Raw genomic sequence first — 22,045 nt, 5'->3', positions numbered from 1 at the left:
ATTGTTTTAGAGTAAATTTTTAAAACAGTCGTAAAAAAGCAACTTAATAGTACAATTTTTCTTTTAAATTCCTATTCATTCAACTTCATGTGGAACCGAGAAATGGAAATGAAAAAATAAAAAAAAATGTGAGGAGAAAAAAAAGAAAAGTTATATTTGGAGGTCGTTGAGCAATTTTTATATGTCAATCATATTGAGAGATATGCTCGTCTCGCTGTAAGGAAAGTACCTTTATCCTATTTTTTATTTCAATTGTTTCATATTTTAAGTATTTTTTTTTATCAAATTTTGTTTTCATTACCGAAAAATGAGGATTATTGTATTGGTAAAAATTTCATCGTATTACTTTTATATGTTATAGAGATTGAAATTATAAACGTTTTATGTATTTATTTAAAATTTTTTGTTTTATAATTTTGAAAAATAGTAAATATTACATATTCAAAAAATTATTTTAACATCTAAAAATACTATATAGTTCAATTAAAACTTTAAAATGTTATTTTATACGATCTATAATAATTTAGTTTATTTTTAAAAATATGATTTTTTTTGCTCAATAGAAATTTTGTTGCCTATCGTTAGGTCATTTTAATATTTTATAAATTATGCCTTATTATGTTTTATTACTGAAATACATTAAAAATTAAGGAGTGTGGATATGTGGTTGAGCAATAGATGGTTTATATATTACTATTATAGTATTATGTTAATAATATGCGTGTGAGAAAAAATAAATAAAGACTCATTATTCAATGGTGTTTGATAGAAACAGTGACATGTACAGAATGATGAGTTGACAGACTTTCCTTTAAATATGTGCTTTAGTATTATCCTTGATTGATTCACATGATACACTGTTTAGAAGTTATAAGTAGATGATTATTTTACGGATAGACAAAGAGAGATGACTCTACTTACCGAGCTAACGGTTACTAACACTGATATAATACTAGAAAAACACTGATTAAGCCATGACTTTTTATTTGTTTTGTGTGACATATTAAGCATGTGATTAAGATATTGATTTGATATTGCTATAGAATAATCGGATAGTATGTATAAATAGTTATATGAATTTATTACATTGATATGATTTCAATAGTCTTTATTGATGCTTTGGTTTTACCTTTTTATTCCATTTCTTTACGGATTAATATTATTAATATGATGATTACTTTATCGATATGACACCGTAATGATTTATTGGATTTTGTACCTCACATTTGTTCAACAATTTAAATTACACTACGGGAAAATCTTCTATTACAGTCAAACTTTTCGGTGGAATTAAATGCACTAGTAAAAGCGGCAAAAGAACATGCGGATATTTTGTCGGTATTTTATGGCAGAATTTTCTGTGTATTTTCTTTCACTAATTTACCAACATACATTACACTGGATAATTCACCGATTTTTATAATATTGCGGCTCATTTTTCGTTGAAAATCAACAACTACTGTGAAAATTGTGCCGGTATACTTAAACCCTTCGAAACTTTTCCAACGTATTTTCCGCCAGTATTGTTGCCGTAAAAAACTCTGCCATAAAATTCGACAGAGAAAGCCCTATTTCCCCCTCTATGTCGTCTTTCTTCTTATTTTATTTCTTCCTCATTTTGGTTCACTATGCTCGTATCAGACACCTACATTGAACGTTGCCGCCATCAAGACTGGTTTGTTGCTAACGTTCGCCGCTAACCTTGCCCATGTTCGTTGCCATCCTTATCAAAGTTTGTTGCCTTCATTGTTGACGTTCATCGTCTTATTTGCTAGAAATACGCCATAAGCTTTTTTTTTCCCCCTTTTATCATGGATGATTTTAGTAGATATTTGCAAGAGATTGTAGCATGGTGTATATATTTGTTGATGACATTCTTCTTGTTGATGAGTTTAGAGAGCTAGGGAGTTGATGAGTACATTTTTAGTTAAGATTAGAATGCTCTTATGTAATGAGATTACAGAGAGCGATATTGAGAGATGTGTATACTATTAGTTAAAAGATTAGAATGCTCAATGCTCTTACATAATTTACTCTAAGAGATAAGATGTAAAATAAGCATATACGTGAAAATGTTGGAGAAGCTCTTATGGAATATAATATTGTAGAGAATGAGAGATTTGCATTATATGGTTTGCAGATATTAGAATACTTATGAGTGGCTAGTTTTACTCTTAGAGATAAGATACAAAATAATCATATACGTGAAAATGTGGGAGAAGCTCTTACGGAAGATAATATTAGAGAGAGCGAGACATTCTTCTTAGATGGTATTGTCTTGTAAATGATGTTTTGACACATTAAGAAAATCTACAAATCCACCGAAAATATCTCCAGTGCAAACTACATTTTCACATAGGTATCCCCTTGAAGATATATACACGTATTTCTTAATTTGGTAGGATTGAAGACCATGGTCTTCTTGATGTGGCGGCCAAGTTAAGACTATTTGTATTCCTCCTAAACAAGGGAGACGCCTGGAGATTGCCAGATTCTTTATTGACAATAGACCTCTGTGAAATAACACTATTTGTTTACAAATACAATTAAAATCCATCTATTTTCTTTCAATAGATGTTACAACAATATCTAATATATTTATATTATATGTGGGTTATATTATGCATATCTAAAATCAAATAAGTTTGATATATAATTGATTGACGCAATGACGAAAGACATTAATAGATAAATTCATTAAAGCGGTGAATTTTTTCATTCAGAAAGCTTCTCAACTGCCCAACATTATCTCGGATAAAAATTTTTGATGCATGTATTCTAAACATAAAAATCAAGTGCACATAAACCTATATGATACAACTATTGATATATATTGTAGAGGGTTCATGCAAAAATATTAGTGTTGAACTTCTCGTAGTGAGTATGAGCTGCATTTCAATTCTCGATATTGCCCATCTACAAGTTCTAATATAGTTGAGGAATAAAATATCCAATCTAATCTTGAGGATTTTATTCATGATGCAATTGGGGAACAATTTAAACAGTATACATAAGAGTCTTCTAATAAGGAGGTATAAATTTTTTATGATTTGTTGTGTAACATCCCAGATATCAATAGTGAAAGGATTCATCTGATATTCTTCTTTTTCGTATTTTTTTTTTATTTTTTTTTTTCGTCTCTTTCTCGTTCGGATCAATATAGACATCCAGAGATAATTTCATTAAAGAAAAGAAATACAACAACTACTATAATTCACATTTTAACATATATACAGTCAAAAGGAGCGTCCAAAAGAATATATACAATAGCCATTCGTCTACAAAACAAATGCCTGCCAAAGGCTACAAAAAACAAAACTACACTAGTGACCGAAGAAGCTTCATGCGGGAGGCTCTGCACCTGAAATCATTAACCACATATAATGAGCTTAAATAGTCCAACAGGTCACCAAATCCTACAACTGAAATCAAAGCACGATAGAAGCAATATGCATGTCAATCAAATCAAGTCAAATTAATCAGTCGCACATGATCAATGAGTCGATGCAGATATGGAAATTAATACATAATAGAAATCAATAAAATCATCAATCGGCATAGAATCCCATAAAACGATCAAATCAATACATCGTAAGAGCAGTTGAAATTAAATCAATATAATCGGCAAATACAATTGAAATCAATCAATGCAATAAAATCATATACAACAATCAAATCAATAAATCAATAAGCAATCAACCCAATCAATCAATCAATGGTCGGTACTATGAATCAATGTATCAGTGGATCAATTGTATTATCAATAGTATCCCTGAATCAATATAATCAATCAATGTCAGTGTTGATATCCATGCATCCCTATAGTCTCCATATCAATCCATAACAGTATCAGTATCAGCTCAGTGACATAATGTGAATATCAATGAAATCGTACAATAACAGTAAACCCGGCACTCCGTCAGCAAATCCATAATCGATAGCAATAAATCAATTCACTACAATAAATCCGTCGATGAAATCTATCGATATCCATAACTCTATAAATCCAAACGAGATCAACAGGCCAAAACCGCTCATATGCAATTCCATACAATAGTCTTACTGAACAAGTACATCGCTGGCTATTAAGGCATTTTTCAAGTCGATAATCCATAATGCTGTTGTAGAAATCCATAGCGCTGTTATAGATATCTATCCGTTGGTTCAATAAGAGTCGTCACTCTGTGCCCGTCGGCATAGTAATCTCCTTATGACTCTCAATCTTTATATCAATGATTAATAGAGGATAACACCAAACCCTTTTTAAAGGAAAGCCCGTCGGCCCACCATCCTGTACAGGTCAAGTCGATCTCCAACCAACGGTTCAACCAATCTTCACTTGTCTTTCAGTAATAATAATCAGATAGTCACATTCGTATGCATTCAAATCATCAATTTCAGAAAATCGGAAATCGTATGAAAAATCAGCGGCATAACGGCAGTATACGGAATTTATACAAAAATTCCTAAAATCAGGATTTACCAAATTAGTACAGAACGTGTACACCAACAATATAAGACTTTTATTCTACTGAAGCAACATCAATCAACATCCTGATATTTATCTATTCGATTAAAATCGTACATAACCCAAAATAAATGGTAGAATCGTTACAGAAAATACTCAAAAAGTGTAGAAAAATTTTATCAATAACATATCAAAAGTTGTGCGGTGAAAGTTTCGTCAATACAAAATGTGGCGCACTTTTCGGTAACAAAAACACAAATCTGTGCACAAAACGATCAAAACTCAACATCTTCGAAAACAGAAATAGGATTCAGAGTCCTTACAGCGAGACAAACAAATCTTCGAACAGCGACGACTGACAAAAATCGCTCCGCGAGCCCCGAAATCCAGCTTTTTCTTTTGATTCCTTCTCTTCCTCTCTCATCGGGATATTTTTTTTTTTTATAAAAACTAATTTTTCTCTCTCATCAAATCGAGCTGATTTTCTTTTAATACAACACGTATCGGCCCGGCCGATCGTCCTATCGTCCAGGACGATATGAATAAAATCCAATCGTCCAGGACGATATCTCAGGACGATAATTAATTTTTCTCATACGATAAAAACCCTTGCTCACTGACTTTTGCCATGCACTGATCGTCCCAGGACGATCCAAAATCGTCCCGGACGATCCTGGAAGGAAATCAAAGAAACGAGCTCTCACATGTTGCATGCTTCCCAACAACTAATATGAAAGGGATGCACCACTCACTCAGTATTATCCGTTATTGTAAATATGTTAAGTATCAAGGCATAATATAATTCATTGGTCAATTCATTGATATGCTTAATGAAAGCAACCTGAAATATAACATAATTTCTACAAATTTATATCAAACTAAGAAGTTAGTTTTCAAACTTGATTTGACATACATAAAAATAGATTATTGTGTTAATTGATGCATGATATACTTTAAAGATAATTTATTAAAGATTGTATGCTGTCATTGTAATGCACTAAGATTTAAACAAAATTTTGGGACGAAAAGAAAGCTGAAGGAAATACTTATTAATATGATGTTTTACTTATTTATAATTCATAGTGTAATAGTTATATGCATCCATCAGATATACTACACGTATGTGATGACATAATAAACACATTTTATAAGAAGATGTTATTACACATCCACCAGAAGCAAATGTTTGTAAACACTTTGATCGTACATATCACACCTTCGCCATAGAATTAAAAAATGAAATATTAAGTTTATGCTCAGATGGTATTACTCTATTTAGCCAGTATGTTTCACCTTACTTATGTTGGTCAATAATACCCATCCTTTATAATATTCCCTCAGAGTTATATATAACTACTCATTATATATATATATATATATATATGTTTCCAACGCTTATTATTTCATGATCATATGATTCAAAAGTAAATATTAATGTATTCTTACTATTATTAATTGATAATTTAAATTTATTATGAAAAGAGAGAGTAAGTACATGTAATATATATATATCAAACAAAACTTCAGAATGATGGTAATATTACTTTGGACAATTAGTGACTTTCTTCCGTACGGTATGCTCTCATGTTAGAATACTTTTGACTAGTTAGTTTGTCCATATTATATGGAACATAAAAAGTCACTCAGTTTAAAGTATGCTGGTAAGAACACTTGATTTGATTATCACCGTATGTTTTTATATACAAGTCATCCTTTCAAGCAAAATAAAGATGACTTTACTAAAAATAAAATGATGATGTCATAACTTTCTTATAGATTAACTAGCGAATAAATATTTAAAAGAGTAAGGTTCATGCCCACAATAGAGGATTCTCCAAATAGGGTATGTTGTCAATCACAATTGGATCAATAAAATTATTTTTTGGTCATTATCATATTGTAGGACAAACTTGATTATATATAATTTGGATGTGATGTATATAGAGAAAAATATTTTTGATAATATTTTCAATATAATCATGAACATCAAAGACAAATCTAAATATAATATAAAAGTAATGATGAATTTAGAGGAGTTTTGTGTGAGAAAAAGTATTATAATTGAATGATGGTAGAAATAGAAACTTTCTTAAATTAAAGGCTCCTTACACCTTGACTTTAGAGCATAGACGAGTAATTTGTGAATGGGTGAAGTTTCTATGGGTACCTAATAGATATTCTTTCAATTTACATAGATGTGTTGACATAAGATTGGGGAGATTATTTGAATTAAAAAGTCACGATTGTCATATCTTCATGTAATACTCACTACTAACTGCCTTTAATTTTTTTGTCATATCAAATTTTAAATCACTTGATCGGTTTAAGTGTCTTCTTCAAATATTTGTGCTCTTCAAAACTAAAAGCAGAGCACTTGATTTTTATAGAGCATCATATTCCTTTCATTATGTGTAAACTTGAGAAATATTACCTCCAATTTTTTTTACTATATTGAGCATCTAGCTATGCATTTACCATATGAGGCTACAATAGGTGGACATGTTTAGTATCGGTGGATGTAACTTTTTTTAGAGGTATTTATATAAACTTAAGAAGAATATTAAGAATAAAGTGCATCTTAAAGGCTCAATTTGTGAGGCATAATTAATGTACGGGATAACCTAATTTTGCTTATATTAATTTGAAACAACGTCATAATCATGTAGGAGTAATGCACCTCAAAATGTGTGAAATCCTTATTTTCCTTTGCTAGACGTCACGCATAGTACTTTCTTATACCCTTATTACCCACCTCCACCTTTTCATGACTGCCCTCCTACTTATTCATATACACAATATGTCCCACCATACTATTCCCCCACCCCCTCAGTCTGTTATAGATGGTCCATCCACCCCAACTAGAGAAGAGCAGGCGATAGATGGTTATATTTTGATTGAACTTGATAGCGACACTTATGTACTTATTATATTGTTAACATATAACTAAAATTAAATAAATATTTTTCTCACCTAACATATTTTTTATAGGTTTTACCTGTCAAAATAACCAACACATAAAATACGGAGCATATATGATGCTCCTTATATTTATCAGAAGAAAGTTTCAAAATAAGTGCAGGACATATTATTTAAAGAGTTTAAGATAATTTATTATATAAATATATTTTGTATTAAATATGTTCTACTTAAGCTAATAAAAATGTATGTTTTATATTATATATTTTTAAATGCAAAACAAAAATTTATAGGCTGCCTCAACACAATGCTAAAATTTTTTTTAAAAAATTGAGAAGCATGCGTCAACCCGCATGCGAGATATGTTAACAAATATTAAAAAGTCAGACGAGTAACCACTCTGGATTGATGATAGTGTATGGGCTGATTTGAACAATGCTTGGGGTAGCCTAGAATATATTAGGATGAGGGGCAAGGATATACATAATAAAGCTTATGATGTTGGGGGCATGGGTAGTTCTCTTTATACTGATGGTTGAGTTCTACACACTTAACACATGGGGATGTTTGGTAAGGAATTTTAAAAGATTTTAATAATTTACTTTAATATGAATAATAATGTAAGTCTATAATAGAATAAGGTGTTGGGTAAAAAATCGACCATTATTGAATTGCATAGTCATACTCACATGCGACATGAGGACCATCAATGATGAGCAAACAATGAAAACCTATGTAAGTATATAAGTTTAATATTTTTTATGTCATATCAAAATTGCTTAAATTTTTATTAACTTTCATATGAGGAGTATACACGATTTTGAGAGGGCGAGGCTGTAACATGTGAGGATTTTTAATGGATCAACAAAATATTCTGACTACCGTATTTGGTCGCAAGGGTAGGAGGAATGCAATATAATAGGGTTTATGGTTTAGGCTTGGTCAATGCATACAAGGGGCATCCATATGTGTTTTAATATATATATATATATATATATATATATATATATATTTCCCTTTTCATTTTTTGTTGATAAAACTTGGTAAGTTTAAAAAAATGTCCTTTATCATGTTCACTGGTTTGCTTGGTAAGGATTGGATTTCAAGGATTAATTTTACATTTTTTTCAATATTTAGTACATTTGATATTATTTAAATGATTGTTTTATATTTATAAATAGAGAGGACTACTTGATACTTTTAAACATTCAAGTTTAAACCCTTATGTAGGGCAAATTATTAGGTCCGGTCATCTGACAGAGAGATACATCCGGATTTCTCTTTGTCTACAGTAAAAGCGCAACTGCTACAGTAGCTGCGCTTTGATTGTGCCTTGATTGCGTTTTTACTGTAGACAGAGAGAAATTCGGATGTATCTCTGTATCAGGTGACCGGACCTAATAATTTCCCCTTATGTAGACAGTTAGACACGTAAGTTACAACATTTGGAAGGAGAGGGCCTTGGATTCGGGGACTAAAGAGAAGTTCTATCTTGGATACTCGAGTCACTATTTTGGATACTCGAGTCACTATTTTGGATACTCGAGTCACTATTTTAGTTCAATTATTCTTCAATGCTTCAATTTAACAATCATGCAACTTTCCTTTTTTAATTTCGTTTCCCTTGAGGGTGGGTCCTTATATTTCTTTCATTTAAGATATGGTTTCTTCCTGTTTCCATATATTGTTATTTTGATCCTTTAGTTACCTGCTTATTTGAGTGTACTTCTTTGAGCTACCAACATCTTTTAATTTTATTCTCTCATATTTTAATGCAGTTTCGTGTGATCATTACCAGTGATTTTGTGAAGGAGAACAGCTGGCCTGACCTTATTCCTGAACTTAAATCAGTTATTCAAAGCAGCAAACTTATCAGTCAGTCTCCGTGTTCTCAATGGAGCACAATTAATGCTCTTATTGTCTTGCAAACAACCATTAGACCTTTCCAGGTAATATATTGATGAACAAAATGCTCTAAATTCTCAGATACTTTGAATGTTAATGCACAGAGGATGTGTTGGGTTTATATATTGGATTAATTTAAAGTGCTACTTTACTTACTATTTAGGTTAAGTGAACATCATCCCACTTTTTGGATAAAAAATATTTTGCTAAAATGTTCTTTCACACTTTTCACACCAAATATAGCTGAAACTGACTCAAGGCAGAATTATATGAGGGCTAGAGTTGGTAAGATAAGTTCATGATGATTATCAAAGATGCCTCAGATACCTTATTTAGCACATCTGTAAGGCTAATTTTATCAAATTGTAAACCTCTGTCTTAGTTCTTTATATTTCCCTCAGCTAGGTGGTCTGAAAGCTTAATAACAATTCAACATTGCTAATGGGGCAGGTTCATTGTGTGACTCTATAGGCTAGAACTGCTTGATACACTTTACCATGTAATTGCATCTGGCCACAGCATGCATAAAATTGATGTGCTCTAGATTAAGTCTTTATTAACTCTGTTTGCTCCTCAAATCTGGCCACTTCAAGGAGTTCTCAAATGGAATATTGCTCTTCCCAAGAGAACAATTTATCTGCTCCTTGATGATTTATTAGGTAGCATTCCGCCCTTCAATTATGGGAACCTGGAGATGGATAGGTTGGAAAGAATGGCTTAACACAATCATTTTATCAAGAGCAGTTAAGCAACATGACAATTGTAATATGAAGGCTTTTTGAATGGGTCCTGGTATTGAAATGGTGGAAGAAAAGGTTTAAGATGCAACCAGGATCCAACTGATGGTTCAATTGTGATGATTTAAATATTATTAAATTTATTTAAATGATGTCTTATTTTAATAATAATGACAAATAAATGATTGCATACATATGACACATCAGATCAACACCCGATCTGTGGAAAAAGAATTGTAGCTGCTTGAGATATAGTCTAGTTGCCCTTGTCTCCTGAAGCTATGCAAGTGCCCAACCCAAGAAAAAGGAGAACTGAACATAGACAATGCAGATGCACCTCTCTAGTTCTTCCTTTGCTTCTGATTTATTGACCTTTGTCTTTACCTCTGTCTCTTCTAGATGTATTAGGTTGCATTTTATAGTACATCCCTTCAAAGTACTAATGTGGGCTGATGTGTATCATCTTATGTTGATGAGTATCAAATAGGATGTTAGAATATAACCGATATGTTCCATTTTAATAATGTTTATTCCAATAGTCAAATCTATGTTGGACATACTTATTACAATGGTACTAGCAATATCTTTTATTCTATATCTCTGTGATGAGGACATCTGTCCGAGATTTCGACCTGTATACTGCAGTCAGAGTCGTAGATCGACGGCTACGATCCAGAGTCTGTACTTTTAATATATTTTGTATTTTCTTTTTCTATTTTTCCTAGTTTACCCTTGTGAGTAGTGAGTCGCTATTGTAGCCCCGAGGGCATTCATGTCTTTCTGGTTTTCTTTCATTTGGTCCTATTTATAGGGGGTCCTTGCATTGTAATGGTTAATGATGATTTTGATGAATGAAGTTTGCTTTGTTTTTAGTGATATATTTGTGAGTTCATGAGAGACGAGAAGCCTAGGAGTGGCCAAGGAAATACCCAACAGTTCATCTACAAGCGAGCTCTTGGTTTTTTTACTTTTGTTTTCATCTTGGATTCTCATCCTCCCACCTTTCCTCTCCATACTGCCGGCAACCCTTAACCCCTCTCCCTCCCCCACCCGATGGTTTTCCCTTCCTCTTGATCCCCTTCCCGCCGCCTCCCACCACCCCACACCGCCGGCCACTACTGCAAACCGGTGGCCGACCTCCCCCTCCCCACTCCCTGTCGCCCCCAAGCCCAGCTCGCCAACCACCTTGCTCCTAATTTTGATTTTCAAAATTCTTTGGGGTCATTGATCACTTTTCTAAAATAACTCCAAGTAATTAGGAAAGTTACCTAATTGGATTTCAATTAAAATTTGAGATTCAAATGCTTTCCTAATGCTAGAACTTAAATTGGGAAACTTCTCCTTAAGAAAAATCTGAAATTCAATTCAGATTTTGTCTTAACTCCCTAATTATTTCTTGGGGTCCACATAATTAAAACAAACCTCTCTCCTAGCTCTTTACATGGCTAGCCCCTTCCCTTGCTCCTTCTCTCTCCAATTTCATTAATAACTCCCAATTAATACTCCCTAATCACCTCATCATATCGCCCCCCTTCTCCCTCAATTCCTCTCTTCCACTTTAATTCTCTCAATTCGAATTTGAAAACAAATTCAAATTCTCCCCTCCAATTTCACTTAATATGAATTTAATTTCAGATTTTTGTTATTGTCCTAATTGCTCCCCTAATCCAACCGCCCCCTTCTCCACCTCCAATCCGAGCCCATCCACCTCTCTCCTCTTCCTCTTGGCCACTCCTCCCAAGTGGCGGCTGTTGACCTCGATTTTGGCCAAGTCTCTTGGACCAAGGGGTTGACTTGGTCAAATTGACCAAGCCAGGACTCAAGACCCCTCCCACTCAGTTCAATGGGTCGATCCGAGTCTGTTGAGCCCAGGCTCAGGCCTTGGGTCAACCTGGTTGACCAGGTCAACCCGGGTTGACCCAATTGGCCTTAATGGGCCTAATTCAATTTCTAGTCCATTTCAAAGCCTCATGGGCCCAACCCACCTCCTCTTTGGCCTAAGTGACTGGTTTGACTAGGTCAAACTTTGACTCGGTCAAACCAAGTCATTAATAGGTCAAATTATGACTTATTAAGGCCCTTTAACACCCCATCAATTGCATTTATGGCCTCTAATCAATTTGAATTCGAATCCACGGCCTATCCCTGAGATTTTCCCTTCTAATTGGCGTGTGATTCGATCCCAACCGTCAATGTTAGGTTTAGAGCCTTTAAATATCGAAAATTGAGTCCAATTAAGGATTTTTTTGCTCTTTCTCCTTCTCCAAGCCTCCTCAAACTCTGAAATTTCATGTGAGAGTCCTTGGAGTGTTTCTGACCTTCCCCCACTCAAAACCGACGAGGTCAGGCCGCCGCCGGCGAGTTCCGGTGAACTCGAGGTCTAGGACGTTCAAGGCTTCAATCCGTCCAATCGGGAGCTCGTTCGATCGTGGTTTCAAGAGGAGAATTGTTTGTGCGGATCCCACGAGTTCAACAAGCCCAAGAACGCAAAAATCTAATGATTAGATCTCTCAAAAACTCTTAGAATAAGTCACAACACATAGGATAAAATAGCTTTCTGAAAAGCTATTTTTAAGTCAAACAAACACTTCCGCATGAATGCTCTTTATGTATAGAGCCTAAGTTTCAAATTTCATGGCGTTTCGTTGAGTATTTTTGGAGAACGAGGCAAAAAACCATTCTAGGGTTTTGGTTCGTTCCTTTTGAACTGCATGAAATCACAGCTGTTGATCTTTAGATCAACGCCTGTGATATCGCTGTTCTGTGTTTGGGCTAAACAACAGATCCAACTCTCTGCCTACGTGGATAAGTGGCTCATGATTGCGGCATGATTGCCGCAATCATTGGCGGCGGCGCCAATGATTGGTACGAACCGCGAAGCCAATCTGAGGAGGCCACGTGTCCCTGCCATATTTAAAAATATATTTTTGGTATTAAAATTTCATTAATTCATCAAAAATTTATTTTTGATCCGTTTTTCGTGTATAATATATCGAATCATTCGTATTTTCGTCCACTTTAATTTAAAATTATTTTCAGTTAAAAATATTTTGTATATTTTAAATTATTATTAAAAAAGTAAAAAAACCATTTTTTAATTATATTATTATTTTATTTTTTAATAGGGAAGATCTACTGGTCATTCTAACGAGATTTCAAAAAAAAAAAAGATTTTTGAAAATAATCTTTAATTTTAAAATAATTATAAATATAAATAATACTAAAAATACTTAAAAATAATAACATAAAGCAGAAGTCTGTCCAAACAGTCAGAATCAGTCTATGCAAGTAATTTTAAAATAAAGTTTATAATTTTTTGAAAAGATCGAGGGATCGCACGCTGAAATCCGATTTAAAATGAAATAGTTATGATTTCTTGAAGCTTAAATGATTAAAAGCTATTTTAAAATAATTTTAAAGTAAATAATATTAAAAAAATTATTATTATTAAAGAAAATTAACTTAAAACAGTAAAGCTTCTGAAATTTATAATTTAAAATATACAGAATATTTTTAATTGAAAATAATTTTAAATTAAAGAGGACGAAAATATGAATGAATACACGAAAGCGGATCAAAAATGATTTTTTGATGAATTAATAAAGTTTTAATACCAAAAATAGATTTTTAAATACGGCAGGGATACGTGGCCTCCTCGGATTGGCTCTGGGGTTCGTGCCAATCATTGGCGTCGCCGCTAATGATTGCGGCATTCATGCCGCAATCATGAGCCACTTATCCACCTAGGCAGAGAGTTTGATCTGCTGTTTGGCCCAAACACAGAACAGTGAGATCTTAGCCGCTGCGATTTCGTGCAGTTCAAAAGGAACGAACCAAAAACCTAGAATGGTTTTTTGCCTCGTTCTCCAAAAATACTCAATGAAACGCTATGAAATTTGAAACGTAGGCTCTATACATGAAGAGCATTCATGGGGAGTGTTTGTTTGGCTTAAAAGCAGCTTTTTAGAAAGCTATTTTACCCTATGTGTTGTGACCTATTCTAAGGATTTTTGAGAGATCTAACCGTTGGATTTTCGCATTCTTGGGCTTGTTGAACTCATGGGATCTGCACGAAGAATTCTCATCTTGAAACCACGATCGAACGAGCTCCCGATTGGACGGATCGAAGCCTTAAACGTCCAAGGCCTCGAGTTCGCCGGGATCTCGCCGGCGGCGGCCTGACCTTGTCGGTTTTGAGTGGGGGAAGGTCGGGAAACACTCCAAGGACTTTCACACGAAATTTCAAAGCTTGAGGAGTCTTGGAGAAGTAGAAAGAGCAAAAAAGTCCTTAATTGGACTCAATTTTTGATATTTAAAGGTTCTAAACCTAACATTGACGGTTGGGATCGAATCACATGCGAATTAGGAGGGAAAATCTCAGGGATAGGCCGTGGATTCGAATTCAAAATGATTAGAGGTCTTAAATGCAATTGATGGGGTGTTAAAGGGCCTTAATAAGTCATAATTTGATCTATTAATGACTTGGTTTGACCGAGTCAATATTTGACCTGGTCAAACCAGTCACTTCGGCCAAAGAGGAGGTGGGTTGGGCCCTTGAGGCTTTGAAATGGACTAGAAATTGAATTAGGCTCATTAAGGCCAATTGGGTCAACCCGGGTTGACCCAAGGCCTGAGCCTGGGTTCAACAGACTTAGATCAACCCATTGAACTGAGTGGGAGAGGTCTTGAATCCTGGCTTGGTCAATTTGACCAAGTCAACCCCTTGGTCCAAGAGACTTGGCCAAAATCGAGGTCAACAACGGCTTCCCCACCCCAACACCACTACAACACTCCAAGTCCTTCCATGATCATGTATGGCCGATCCAGAAGTTGATCACGATCTTATTCTCAATTCTCAATGGGAGATTGACATCATCCGTTCACCTTCTTTCACCCTAGATTTGGAATGGGAGCCGAATGCACCGTCAAGAAATACGTGGATCGGATCGTCCCCCATTTAGTGGAAGTCATCGACGAACAAAAATCTCTTGAAGAGTGGACAATCACCGGACGACTACCCGCTCCTTCAACTCCGGCTCCTTCCCCGGCGACTATCCCCATTGGCATCACGTGTCTACTAGTGGCATCCTTAAGTTTGTTTGTAATCTTCTTCCACTAAGCCAATCAATATCGAGAGTGCATGCGAGGGATCCCAATGTGAAGGATCTAAATTTTAAAATGTGGGTTTTGTTATGTGCCATTTGCACTACTCATTTATTTAATGATGTAATTTTGCAAGTTCCTATTAATCTCTATCGTAATAACTTGTCATTACTTAGCCCTTCCTTGAAATTTCTTCATATCTAACTTGAATACTCATCCGTTTATGTTTAGTCAAGCAAAATTTATTTTTTTATTAATTTCATAATTGCAATTCTTGTTTCATCTCCATGGTTTCACATCACTCTGATTCTTGTTCATCTGATTAAATATAGGAATACAACTTATAAAACTCGAGCAACCATTTGAATTTAACAACGTTTATTTACTTGCATATCTTTTATATTCATGCAAATTTTTTGCATTAAGCATAGCAGCAATTGTTTGTTTGGGTGGGGATGATGCGATTAAATTTGTTGCATTGTTGTTCTCCATTGATCTCTGTTAACATATCCACGTTCAGCTATGTTACCTCCGGCACAACAGTTCGCTCACAAAACTTTAAATAAAGCGAGTTATAGTAAACTGGAGATTCCTAAAAATATAAAATTTCATCACATCAAATATGAGTCTTCCTCTTCCATTGTCAGTTGTTCATTTTATTCTTAATTCCATATGGTCCTACCTATTTGAATATCAATATTTGAGCATTATATGGTATGTCCTGGATATGATTATCTTAGTATTCTGCTTTATAATTTCAAGCTATTTTTTTTTCCTTTCGAGTTCACTGTAAAGCTACTGCAATGTTTGTGTTTAGATTTTTCCAAGCTGACTTCTTTCTCATTTTCACAGTACTTCTTGAATCCCAAAGTTCCAAAGGAACCTGTACCATTACAATTGGAGTTAATAGTAGAAGTCATTCTCGTTCCTTTACAAGCAACATTCCATTTCTTTGTTGATAAGGTCGTGTGATCATACTTACCTTACCTTTATTTTTCAGTGATGTTTTCTCATTTATTCTTATTCGGGGACTAATGACAGGCTTTATCATGTCCAGAAAGATTGGAAATGGAAACTGAAGAAGTTCTTCTTACTATATGCAAGTGCGTATACTTTAGTGTAAGTTCTACTAAAAACATAGTTGCTTTAAATGCCAATTCATTGTCAAAACTATAAGTATTCTATGCCTTATATTTATGCTTTCTTACGACAGACTCTTGAATTTGAGATTGCAAACCTATAACTTAACTATTTTATCAAGCTTCATCATCATTATTTGTTTGCAACTAGACGTCACTTGCACTTAGAAAGTGGCCTGAAAATTAAGAATGAACAGAAGATAAAATTATTCTCAATACATGATTAAAGAAACAAAGCATGAACTACTCGATGGCCCATGATCACCCTGCGCCACATATTACATTCAACCCACTTCCCTTCCCTTATCTCCATATTGATTGTCTTTATGAAGTGGGTACCTATTGTCTTGATTGGTGTCATGCATGAATATTCTTCCCAACTCAAGGCTTTAGTTGCACCAGAATAAGGATACAATTATAATACACCATATCTACTTTTAGATGCATCTAAAGTTTTGAGCATTATTGTTTATTGTATTTGAATAATCCTTAACTTATTTATTTATTTTGTGTAACTGTTTGCATGCATTAGTATGTTTTTAGCATGTGCAAATGTGCAGATAGATTTATGGTTGCAAAAAAGTAATTTTTTTTTTGTCATGGCCCAACCCGAGTACTTGCAATGCCAAGTCTGGAATAGTAGTCGGAGTAATTTATTGCGTGGGAGTAATTTATTTCTTTCAGCAATAACTAAACAATCAAATAAATCACACCAAATTATTAGAAAGAGACACTAATTATCAATTGCCAGTTTGAACAAATATAACATAATTAATACTTATTTTCATTTGAACCTTTTCATCAATACATGAAGCCTTCTCGGTCAGTTATTTACTCAATTGGAGATTTACCTGACGTATTTAATTTAATTGAGTTAAGTTTCTATCATCAAACTTATGGTTGATTACAGTTTTATAATATAGTACAACAACAATAACATCGAGCTTTTATCCCACTACGCGGGGTCGGCTACATGAATCTTTTTCTCCATTATGTCATGTTAAGAGTCGAATTCTCATTTATATATAATAAAGAAAGGTCATTTCTAATATTTTCTAACCAAGTCTTTTTAGGTCTACCTCTACCTCCTTTCTTAACATAAGTCCCATCTAATACATCCACTTTCTTAACTTGGTTATCGAAAGCCCGCCATTTTATGCTACCAAACAATCTAAGGCGACTCTCTCTAATCTTATCTGCCACTGGAGCTACTCCAACCTTTTCACGTATATGCTCGTTTTGTATCCTATCTCTAAGAGTAAAACAGTAAAGCAACTCATCCACTTGAGCATCCTCATCTCAGCAATACTTAACTAAATATTATGCTTTTCTTTTAATGACCAACATTCTGCTCCATAAAATTGCAGTTCTAACCACCATCTTATAGAATTTTTCCTTAAATTTGAGTTGTACTTTTCTATCACACAACAAAGCTCGATGCATTCCTCCACTTCAACCATCCAACTTGAAATCTACTAATAATATCTCCATCTATTTTCAACTTTTAATTTTCAAAAAGTCATTTATTTCATAAGCATCGTCTAAGTTTTTTTAGATTAAGGTACAATAGTTTTCATTTTCATTTCCAACCCTTTTATTTTTCATGCACGGGTATTTTGCTTCCTCAACCACTATTATATGGACGTGAACTCATGCATTTGCATACAAATGCCTTTTCATTTTATTACATTCTTTTAATATCATGATTTATTCTTTCCATTAACACATACATATGAATCTTAATATGTTATTATCACTTTTTATGTCTAACACATGTTATTTGATTCATCATTTTAATGTAATAAAGTGTTATTAATTTTGCAGTTATATTTATCAGATGTTGTATCCGTAAATGTATTGAATTAATAATTGAACTGTAATTTCTATAAAATAAAATTGTAATTACCCAGCTCACCTGTTGAAAGTCGAACCTCCCACTTTAATGTTTCTCAAATTCTTAATCATCATTCCTTAATGTACCATCTACCATTAAGTACATGGTTAAGCCAAATTATGCAATCAGTTTAGAAATCTCTAGGCATTAAATTTTCCAATTAAATTTGTCAATACCATGTTAAACTGTTACATAAGTTTTCGAGAACTTGCTTGCTTTCAATGCTTTGCCTCAATTATGTTGCTCAGTTCTATTACTGCCTACATTAACAGTGTTAACGTAAAAATTAAAATCAGAGGTGTCGAGCTTTGTCAAGGACAATATTGAACGCATTGAACGTTGTCATTGACAACGTTGAATGTGCCGTTATAGATCTCATTGTGTAACAGATCTTATGTTGTGTCCGTGCTTTTTATATAGTTAAGAGCTGTTGTTGATCATTTAATATTTGTTGCTTTGCTCAATGATTGCGGAGCGGAGGATAAGTATAACTAGAAAATTTTGTGTTTAGAACATGTCCGTCTCGGTAATATAACTGTTTGAGTGCTAAAAAGACAACTGAACTCTAATTGCATCTTTGATCAATCTTGGGTGTAAATTGCTTTTATATTTTCAATTTGATTTTGTACTTGTAGATTATTTCCAGAAATATTTATCTTCATGCATCATGTATGTCATTAGTGGTTTGTAATGTAGTTGCAAGCATATAACGTTGTTAAGATTCACTCGTCTTTTACTTTCACATTCCTCCGTGGGATGCCACAGTGAAACTGCATCTACTTCCTCTTGGTCTGCTTTTACAATTTCGAATAAGATCTTTGTTTCATTTTTTTGAAAATTTATCATGAATTGGCTTTATAGGTGAGGTCATATATGCCGTCTGCATTAAGATGTGCTCTGCCCGCCTTTTGTAATGACTGGTTTCGGATTCTGGATTCGTTGAGCTTAGGCAGTGCTCTTTCTGGAGATGGACATTTGTTGCGCTTGAAGATAGTGAAGAGAATTCTAATCATATTTAGTGCTTTGGTCACTCGCCATCGAAAGCATTGTGACAAGTAACTTTTTTTCTCATAAGAAAAAGTCTTTAATTTACAATTTAAATCTCCGTTATAAATGTTATCATACCACTTCTTCATTCTCAGGTTGATGCCTAACATCATAAAATGTGCTATCAAAATAGTCAAGCAGAATGCTAATATTATTGTAAGTTCACACCAATGTACTTACTAAAAGCTGATTCATGACATTCTGCATTCAACGCATGTTTTGCCTACAATAGAATTGTATTTGTTCCATATTTATTTGTTTGTTTATCTTTTGGCCCCGTATTATGAACTCCTTTGAAAATCAATACGATGACATATTTATTAAAAAGCACTTTGAAGTTAGAATAGCTAGCATAGGGGTTTGAAAAGACTTTAAAGATGAAGGGAACATTCAAGGTCATGGTGAAAGATTTGATGTAACAAAGTCTATGAAATATTTTATCAGCAAAACAAAGTTAATTTAAATATTCGAACAAAGCTAGAAAATGATATGATATGCGTAATAGATAAGTAGTGGAAAATAGATGCTAATTTAGGATTGTCTTTTAAATATGCTTTTGTTAGACAATATTAAAGAGGAAGCAATTCTTTAGCTTATCTATACTACATTTCATGATTTTTGGACCGTAAACTTCTTCACAAAATTTGATGGTTGTTGGACTGCAAACTTCTTGATAATACCATTTTGATTTTTGGCTTGGTGCTCAAGGAATAAGCTTGGACTGTTTTTCTGCTGTTGTAAAACTTAGAGTTGATTAAACCATTCACAGGACTAGATGCCGTTTATATGATCGAACTGGTTTGGCCATGGCCTAATCAATAAGATAAGGAATGTCATTAACATCATTATGATTGTTATTTTCCTTATCCCGACTATTTGTGGTTGGCTTTAAGAGTGTTAAACTAGATAAGGTGTAAAACTATTTTGAACATGTTGGTGGGATTTTTGCTATCTTCAATGGATTGAAATATTTTATGATTGAGTACGATAAAAAATGATATATCATTTCAAATGATAAAAATATTATTTCACTATGGACTCAATAAATTTTTTTTTTATATTTTTTATTTAATCATAGATTTTTCTCTATCCAATATGCTTGATTGAATATGATTTATTTTATTCTGGGATACATGTTCTCTATAAGATTAAGCCCCTAGAGTTAATTACATCCTATGAATATCTCTTGAGAAATTTTTTGATTAAATAATTGTTTGCGTATTTTCATCATAATATTAAAATAATATGAGGCATTCATTTCTACATGCGATTTATCGGGCTATGATATGATGTTCATTAGCTTTACATATTAGTTTTGATGCTGATTTGAAAACACACTCTTATAGATAAGTGCTTAGTTAAATATTAAGTTGTAAATTGTTGTTCTATAAGAAGTCTCCAATTTTTTTAGGTTTGAAATAGTTGACTTATTTTTGATAAGTTATGAATTTTTTGTTTGAAAAATTTTATTCTATAATTGATTTTAGAATGCTTATGTTTTAAGTAATAGAAAATTTATTTTTTCTTAGGAGCTTATCACATAGCAAGAGACAAAATCTAAAATAAAGCATGTATTTTTGATGCGCACTCAAAATAAACAATGCATTAAATTTATATGAATAAACCATGGACTAATAGTACATATATTTTATTATTACAACCATGAAAAAAAAATGCAGTTGAGTTGTCTATCTTATACATCCCAGTTGAAATTACAAACTCGGCTTGTTAGTCATCAAACTTTGGCTTATGGTGCAGCCAGAGTTTCACTTTGGGGTTCATTCTTTTGGTTCATCATTCTTATAGCTGTGTCTCACAAGCTTATATGACTTTTTAATATATAAATTACATGAAAGTAAAAAAGACGGCCCGATTCTGCAACACAAATGTTAGAAAGCATATGCATAAAAACATCACACCGATTACTCGACACTTGTTATTCCAAGCTAGCTTCTATCCTATTGACCATGCATATTTAGGGCTTTTAAATAGTGTCTGCAAGGAAATTTGTTAGATGATAATGATTTAATTTTTTTGCCTCTTCTGGGCATTATCATTAGCATAGGTATATATCTTTAACTTTGCACAAGACTAAGCGTCGATAACACAATTAGGGGTGTAAACGAGTCAATTTGAGCTTGAATCTTGCCTAAACTCAAGCTCGGCTTGCCAAGAAAATTGCAAGCTTGAGCTTGAGTCCAAAGGGTGTCCTCGAGCTCGGCTTGCGACAATAAAGGCTTGAACTGCCATTTTTTTCCTTGAAATGTGGCATTTGCTTTATACATATAAGTACGTGGTGTAGAATTTGAAGATCTCACGCTGTCGATCTTAGATCCTGGTGAGATGGTTTGAAATCGAAGACCTTACGCCGTCGACCTTAGGTCTGGGTAGGAAGAATTACGACAGTGCCGTCCCGATTTCTCCCTCGGTGGGGAGGAGATGCCGGGAGGCTGTCGAAATTTCGAGAAAATTATTGAACTTTTGGAACAATTATAGAACAATTAAATGTAAATCTTTGATTAATTAAATAATCGAAGTTAATTTAATTAATTGAATTTTTGAAAGTTTTTAAAATTGAGAGCATTTAATATATATATATATATATATATATATTGATAGAGAGTTTTAAAAATTAGAGAACTTTATAATTTAAATAATTTTTAATTGATTTATCAATCAATTAAGCAATAATAAAAAAATGCATAAAAGAAAAAAGGGAAAGAAAAGTTTCCACTAAATAATATATACAGTGTTGCTTTTTCAACTCTCCAAAACTCTCAATTTGAACTCTACAAACTGCTCTCCAAAGCCCTCATGTACAAACTTCTATGGCTAC

The 22,045-nt window shown here is 33.4% G+C and overlaps 1 protein-coding gene across 1 annotated transcript in view; it reads left to right on the top strand.

Moving 5' to 3' along the window:
- Positions 1-22,045, top strand: part of LOC110100859 (importin beta-like SAD2 homolog) — a 47,632-nt gene that overhangs the window by 584 nt on the left and 25,003 nt on the right. The window contains exons 2-6 of the mRNA XM_020828563.2: positions 9,163-9,333; positions 15,982-16,092; positions 16,171-16,248; positions 19,024-19,217; positions 19,305-19,365. Coding sequence (XP_020684222.2) covers positions 9,163-9,333; positions 15,982-16,092; positions 16,171-16,248; positions 19,024-19,217; positions 19,305-19,365 — 615 coding nt within the window. The remainder of the gene's footprint in view (positions 1-9,162; positions 9,334-15,981; positions 16,093-16,170; positions 16,249-19,023; positions 19,218-19,304; positions 19,366-22,045) is intronic.

The sequence above is a fragment of the Dendrobium catenatum genome, unplaced genomic scaffold (genome assembly GCF_001605985.2).
Source record: "Dendrobium catenatum unplaced genomic scaffold, ASM160598v2 fragScaff_scaffold_1271, whole genome shotgun sequence".
Taxonomy (NCBI): Eukaryota; Viridiplantae; Streptophyta; class Magnoliopsida; order Asparagales; family Orchidaceae; genus Dendrobium; species Dendrobium catenatum.
Note: the sequence above shows the minus strand (reverse complement) of the source record. Positions and strands in the feature narration are given on the sequence as shown.